At 50.5% G+C, this 7,195-nt stretch overlaps 1 protein-coding gene across 1 annotated transcript; it reads left to right on the top strand.

Annotated features, from left to right (window-relative positions):
• The first annotated feature begins 682 nt into the window (after positions 1–682).
• Positions 683–6,958, top strand: LOC133040939 (glutathione S-transferase Mu 1-like). Its single transcript, XM_061121212.1, has 8 exons — positions 683–814; positions 1,101–1,176; positions 1,606–1,670; positions 1,972–2,053; positions 2,153–2,253; positions 3,366–3,461; positions 3,549–3,659; positions 6,429–6,958. Exons 1-8 carry the CDS (start codon positions 779–781, stop codon positions 6,516–6,518), a joined length of 657 nt encoding a protein of 218 aa, XP_060977195.1. The 5' UTR covers positions 683–778; the 3' UTR covers positions 6,519–6,958.
• Positions 6,959–7,195: the final 237 nt, after the last annotated feature.

The raw sequence follows: 7,195 nt of genomic DNA, 5'->3' as shown, positions 1-7,195 counted from the left end.
CCTGGATATCTTCTTTGCTGGGCCTCCTTCTGTATTTGGATTCATTATTTAGGCCACAAATCTACTTGATTAATTTACATTTGATGATTATCACTCTTAGCTACACGACTGAAGGGATGAGTCCCCTCTAGTCCCTGAAAGGAAAGCACTGACGAACTTCCTCCTGTACCTTCTGGGTGTTTCCTGTATCCCATTAATAGTCTGTTCTAGAAGATACGCTGCCGTCAGGAATTCTGAAGAGTCGGGGGAGCATGAGGATTACTTGGAGTACTGATCTTTCTGTGCCAGCGGCTCATTTAGAGTTTCGATTTGAGGGGCACCCACTGAAGACCTTCTCAGAGCCCAAGGGAACTCCGTAACTCAGGAGCAAGTCTGAGTGATCGTCGGAGGGCAAGGGAGGTGGAAGATTCGTGCTGTCGTTAGGATTCAGGCTTGTTCCCCGAGCGCACTACCAACTCCCCCGATTTAGCTGAGATCGGACTGGCGACGGGAACCAGGCTGCCCTCAGCGTCCTGGTGTCCAGAGCTCTGATCCCGAGTTTTGAGGCTGGAGGGGGAAATTGACTATTTCGACAGCCCTGGGCGCAGATGCCTCGTTCAAGACTAGCGGGTGCCCCGAGTCCCAGGAAGCTTCCGAGATTGGGCAATAGTTGGGGGCGGGGCGGAGAGAGGCGATGGGGCGTGGCCTCACTCAGGCCACACCCAGACTTGACCCAGGCACCGGATAAACTTCCAGATCAACGGTGGGGAGCTGGAAACCCGATCCACAGACGCCGACTATGGCAATGACCCTGGGTTACTGGGACATCCGCGGGGTGAGCGGGGGTCCGCTAGGGCGGGTGGGATGGAGGCGGGCGGGGATATGCTGCGCAGTTGGGGACCCGTAAGCCAGAAAAGTTTTCTGCACGCTGCAGCCTAGCCCCTTCGCACCGCCGCCTCCTTCCCAGGTGTGTGTGTGTGTGTGTGTGTGTGTGTGTCGCGCGCGCTCCGAAGTGGGTGGATGGGGGAGAGGGTTGGGATGGGAGTATGGGAGTGACTGGAACGTTGAAAGTTTTGCAGTCAAGACCTGACGTCTGCCTTGTGTCCTGGCATCTCTTTCAGCTGGCCCATGCCATCCGCCTGCTCCTGGAGTACACAGAATCAAACTATGAGGAAAAGAAGTACACGATGGGGGACGGTAATGGCATCCTTGTCGTGTCCTGACTTCTGCCCAACTCATGCTGGTTTGGTGCCAAGCACCCCATGCCCTGACCCCTGTTGTTCATGTCTGTCGCCCTCCATCAGCTGGAGCAGGGCCCTGCCCCTTCCCTAACCCTTTAGGGTGCAGCTGACCTCCAAGGAAGGATATGAGAGTCCACAGCTGGGTCCTGTATCAGCCATTGGCACAGGCTCCCCCTAGTGCTTACCTAAATCCTTTGTAAGGATTACTCATGAAGTTTCAGGAAATTTCTGTTTGTTTTTCATCTCAAAGCTCCATGTGAGATTAGTGGTTCAGATTCCAGATCCACCAGTTCAGGCGGGTCTTGCCCCTGACTCCTTTGTAGGTCCCTTGGAAAGGAGGGTTGGATTCCTGGGAGGTTGTTTCACTGCATCTTCTTTTTCTCAGCTCCCGACTATGACAGAAGCCAGTGGCTGAATGAAAAATTCAAGCTGGGCCTGGACTTCCCCAATGTAGGTGCAGGCGCTGGGGTGCTGGGAGGGGGAGTGGACAGTGTCTCCATCCATCTCCTTTCCTGGCTTAGAGGTTTCAGGAGCAGGTGCTTTCTGCTCTGCCTCTGAGCTTCCTGGTTCTCTGCCCTGCCCTTCCATGATGCTCTGTGTCCCAGCTCATCCCTCCATTTTACAGCATATTATTTAGTGCCCACCATGGGACAGGCTCTGTGAGTGCCAGGTTTCCTCTCTGCCCTTGGTCAAGGGAGCAGATGCAGGGGAGCCTGGTGGCTCACCTGACCTGGCCTTGTGGTTCTTCCAGTTGCCCTACTTAATTGATGGAGCTCACAAGCTCACCCAGAGCAAGGCCATCCTTCGCTACATTGCTCGCAAGTACAACATGTGTGAGTGGGGCTGGGGTTGGGGGCAGGGATACAGGTGGCCGTGCCCTGGGCTGGGCTGGGAGGGGATACTGAGGGTGAGTCTCTGTTGTGTGGCTACAGGTGGGGAGACAGAGGCGGAGAAGATTCGCGTGGATGTATTGGAGAACCAGGCTATGGACACTGCTAATGAGTTGGCTATACTCTGCTACAACCCTGAATTTGTGAGTCTCCTCCCTCTGATCTGGGCTGGATGTGCTTTAAAAGGAGACTAGATTAGTTTATCCCTTATACACAGATCATTTTGTAATTTGATCTCCTTGAAGCTACTGAGCTGGTCTATATGGAGTCCCCTGAGTGATTCTCACAACTGTAATTCAGGATATAGAAGCTCTGACTCTGTTCTCCCCAATCTAAGGATAGAATCCAGACTCCCCAAGGTGGAAATTCAGTTCCTAGACAGGGTATTTACCTTGTTAGCCCAATGCCTCCTCTTCAGCATTTCGGGCATAAACCCATTTTGCCCGGTGGGCAGGGCTGGGTCTACATCTGCATGGTCAGGATCTGTTAAAGTCCTGACTTTGTGAGTCCACTCCTGCTGAGTTGGACAGGGTCCCATCTACATGGGTCCTTTTGCCATTTAAACTCCTTGGAACTACTGATTCATCAAACTAGTCCCTACAGAGTTCCGAGAGTGACCCTTAGAACTCCCAGTGCATGAAATGCAACCTTGGACTCAGTTCCCATCAATCTTAGGGTAGAGTCCAGCCTCCCAGGGTAGAAATTCAGATCCTAGATAGGTGTTTATGAGTTCAACCAGTGCCTCCTCCTTGGCATCTCAGGGATCAGGACATGTGTCCAGTGGGCAGCCCAGAGTCAGACTTTATTCCTTTCCCTCCTTCCTTTCAGCTTCCAATTCTTTCCAACTGTCCAGAAATTGTCCAGGCATCCACACCATTCTGTCTCCCACACTGGAGCAAAGGACTTCTTTCCTAGTTATTTTAGTGTTGATCAGCCTGAGGTCTGAGGCCTGAGCTTTGCCAAGTCTCAGAACACTGCTGGTCTGACCCCGAGCAGGTGTCTGGAGCTGACCGGTGACAGGGTCAGGGACAGTGTGGTTTTGCCTTTTGTCTTCCCATCGCCTCTCACAAATGGGAGGTGGTCCCCATAGGAGTCTGATGAACACAGGTGGGTTGAATGGCAGCTGGGCACCAACCCAGGTTCAGTCGGGGGACATGGCTGCTCATCTGGCAGCTGGGATCAGACACATCCCCAGGAGGCCTGCTCTGCCATGGAGTCTGTGTCTGAGGGCAGTGACAGCTGTTTTGTGTCTCAGGAGAAACTAAAGTCTCAATACTTGAAGGAGATCCCTGGAAAGATGAAGCTCTACTCAGAGTTTCTGGGGAGGAGGCCTTGGTTTGCAGGGGACAAGGTAAGTGGGATGGCTTTAGGGGAGGGAGAGCTGTCATTTTCCTGAGGTTCAGAGTTTGGTGCACATTCATGCTTTGTCTTTCTGCAGCTCACCTATGTGGATTTCCTGGTTTATGACCTTCTTGACATTCACCGCATATTTGAGCCCAAGTGCCTGGATGAATTCCCAAACCTGAAAGACTTCGTTTCTCGTTTTGAGGTATTCTCCTGATCCTCCTACTATTAATACATCTCTTTTCTCTACACCTTTCTCCCTGCAGCTTTCCTAATTGAAATGAAAACAAAGTATAACTAGCATTTATTGAGAACTTGGTTTATGCCAGGTTTTCTGCTCAGGACTTTACACACATTGTGTCAGATTCAATCTTTGCCTTATTTCTACAAGGTAAAGAAGTATCACCTCCATCTTAAAGACAAGGAATAAGCCAAAAGGATTTGTAATTTCTGATGGTCACAGAACCAGTACAGGCTGTGCTGGGCTCCCAGTCAGAGTGTCTGGATTCTATGGGCAGCAGTCAGTGGCTCTCTGTTTTCCTGTGTGGAAGAGAAAAGCTCAGGTCCCTTTGTTGTCTGGGCTCAGAGTTCTGGAAAGTGTGGAGGAAGCAGAAATCTCAGGAGTTTGGATGTGGCTGGCATTAGCTGAGTTGAGATACAGTAAGAGTGATCTTAGGTGTCAAAGACATAATGTTTTTTCCTGATCATCCAAGGGCCCTGCAGCTATTGGCTCCCTCTCTGGGGTTGTACTGAGATTTCCAGAAATGTAATTGGTTCTGGGTTTTTCTTCCATAGGTAGGTGCCTTCTTGGGAAGATTTTATCTTGTCTCTGTAGTAGGCAGTTTCCTTCCCTCTCTTTCCTTCTTCCAGTTACTCATAATTCTGTCTCAGAGATAGGATGGTCCATTCATTTTAAGTCACATTCACAGATCTGACCCTGTCTTCTGTTCGAGGCACTGTGTCAGGCACAGGAGGGATACAGAAGTCACAGAATCCTGGAGTCCTAACTCTGGGGCTCAGTGCAGCTGGAGAACTACAGGAACCCCGAAGCTGTGTGGTATGGGTGGAAGCCCCTTGGTTCTGGAGGAGCACAGCCTGACCTCACCTCCCAGCTCATCGTCACCCTCAGTCAACTATTAACTGGAGAGCAACAAAGAGTTGAGATGAGTGCCTGGGGAGGAGGATGGGGACAGAGGTGGACTGCAGTGTGTGGCCTGTTGGGCCCTGGGCTGTGGGGTACAGTCAGCCCTAGGTCTTGGACTCCTGGGAACTCTCAGGCACTGTCTGTCTTGAGAAGATGGTGCATAGGTACATCTGAATGTCTCACTGCCTGGTTGGCTGTAGCAGGACTGGGGATGAGGTAGGTCAGGGCCCAGTGAGAGTGGGCTCAGGTCCCAGGCCAGGAGTTGGATTCTGTCCTTTAAGTGGAATAATTAGAGCCTGGTCTTGCTGCTTCACACCCTCCTATCACCTTTCCTCTGGGTTTTGCTGAGTCATTGGGTGAGATCTGGTCTCTTCTGCAAGCTGCTCATGTACTTTCTGAGGCTCTTTGTTGTGCTGGGGGTCCTTCTGTGGGCAAAGCCTGGAGTCTCCCTCTGCGAAAGAACCAGGTTTGTGTGCAGGGGGAAAGACAAGCCCTCCTGTGGGGAAGTGGGGGAAGGGAGTGCTTTGCCAAGAGCAGAGAGTTGGCGAGAGAGCCAGGCTGTGTGCCATGCTATCACTTATTAGTGGCTTGAATGTGAGGAAGGTGCTTAACCTCTGCGATCCTGTTTCCCCTCAGATAAGGACACACTAGAACCACTCTTAGGTTGCTTCTGTGGAGGTTCTCAGTCATCACAGATACCTCAGAATCCCTGTAGTTCTCCAGCTGCCCTGAGCCCCAGAGCCTGGGCGCCAGGTCTGTGTGACTTCTGCTTCCCCTCTGGGCCTGATACAGTGACTGGTACCGGGGCGAGGGTCAGATCAGTGAACGTGACTTAAGATGAATGTACAGTCCTGTCTCTGAGACAGAATCATGAGTAACTGGAAGAAGGAAAGAGAGGGAAGGAAATTGCCCACTATAGAGACTTTAAGATACAACCCTCCCTGCTGTATTGAGGGTTTGGGTCTAGATGCCCACAATACAGTGAAGCAAGTCACATAGCTTTTTTGGTTTCTCAGGACATGTAAAAGTTGTTTATAGTATACTGTAGCCTGTAAAATGTGCAATAGCATTATGCCTAATTATATATATATATTTACCTTAATTTAAATATCCTTTATTGCTGGGCATTAATTCTCTGGCAGTCCAGTAGTTAGGACTCCATGCTTTCACTGCCAGGGGCCTGGGTTTGATCCCTGCTCTGGAATCTAAGATCCCACATGCTGCACAGCTCGGCCAAACAAATAAACAAAAAAACCCTGAAACTTTCTTGCCAAAAAATGCTGAGACCATCATCTGAGTCTTAAATGAGTTTGATTTTTTTTGCCACAGTAACATCAAAGATCACTGATCACAGACTGATATAACAAATATAATGAAAAAGTAGAAATATTGGGAAAATCACCAAAGATGACACAGAGACAGAAAGTGAGCAAATGTGGTTGGAAAAATGGCATCAGTTGACTTGCTTAATGATGGTTGACACAAAGCTTCAAGTTGCGAAATACACAACTTGATTTTGTGCGAATCACAGTAATTTGAAGTGGACTGGAATGAGGGATGGCTGTGTATTCTCATCTCTGGGTATTTACAGCAGCTAACACAGCATGTTCTCCATGTGTGGCGGGTCACAGTAAGATACCATATTAGTGACAAGAAAATGAAGAGGTAACTTATCACAACTAGGGACCCTAGGAAGATTGTTTTTTGCTGATTGCTTCTCTCTACAAGGAAAGGTTGGACCAGGGTTCCAACTCAGAGTCTGGAGTGGAACTGCGTGAGCCCCAGTGGGGCAGCAGACCTGAGGCCTGACCTTCTTTTTCCCACCCTCAGGGCCTGAAGAGGATCTCTGCCTACATGAAGTCTAGCCGCTTCCTCCCACACCCTGTGTATTCGAAGATGGCCGTGTGGGGCAGCAAGTAGTGCTCTGGACGGCAGGAGATGGAGCGAGGAGCCAGTGCTGTGTGTGGAGAACAGCTGGAGCTTCCTGCACCCCAGGACCAGATATCTTGTTTTCCCCTTCTTTCTTTCCATTTGTTGCACTTAGGCCTTATTTGACCCCAACTCTTTCCCAACCCCATTCATCCAGGATCTTTAAGCCCTACAGCACCCCACTCTTCTTCAGTGAAGTCACCCCCTGACATTATCCTTTCTGCTCTAAAGCCAGCCAGATCATCCTTCCTTTCCATGTTTTTTTTTTTTTTTCTGCTGTGAGTAGCCTGACCAGACCCCTGGCTTGGAGAGCTCAGGCCTGAGCCCCCAGCACTGCCCTGAAGATCAGGACGGGCCTAGTGTGCAGGCCTTGCTCTCCCAGCGTGGGCCCTGCCCAGCCTGCTGATCACCAATAAAGCCTTAACCACGCCTGCTATGTCTTATCTTTTCCCCTCCTGACCATCTGAACTGTCCAACTGGCCCTGCTGCTTCCTAGGGATGGACACTGGCAGTGTCTGGGTGCATAGGGATCCTGTCTGGTAGTAAGAAGTTCTGAGACTTCTTGTTCCCATTTCTGAGGCCCTCAGAGCAGGAGTCCTCAGAGGGCTCCTTCTGTTAATAGAAGGGCGGCCTCTTCCTGAGCCTGCATCTCGCATCCATTCCTCCTC

This window comes from Dama dama, chromosome 20, assembly GCF_033118175.1.
Source record: "Dama dama isolate Ldn47 chromosome 20, ASM3311817v1, whole genome shotgun sequence".
NCBI lineage: Eukaryota > Metazoa > Chordata > Mammalia > Artiodactyla > Cervidae > Dama > Dama dama.
Note: the sequence above shows the minus strand (reverse complement) of the source record. Positions and strands in the feature narration are given on the sequence as shown.

What these genes read in the sequence shown, in the direction of transcription:
- LOC133040939 (XM_061121212.1), top strand. Translation starts at nt 779, where the DNA reads ATGGCAATGACCCTGGGTTACTGGGACATCCGCGGG. An exon ending in TGGGCCTGGACTTCCCCAAT is followed by an intron (nt 1,671 to 1,971) that starts GTAGGTGCAGGC and finishes TGGTTCTTCCAG; the next exon opens with TTGCCCTACTTAATTGATGG. An exon ending in TCTGCTACAACCCTGAATTT is followed by an intron (nt 2,254 to 3,365) that starts GTGAGTCTCCTC and finishes TTTGTGTCTCAG; the next exon opens with GAGAAACTAAAGTCTCAATA.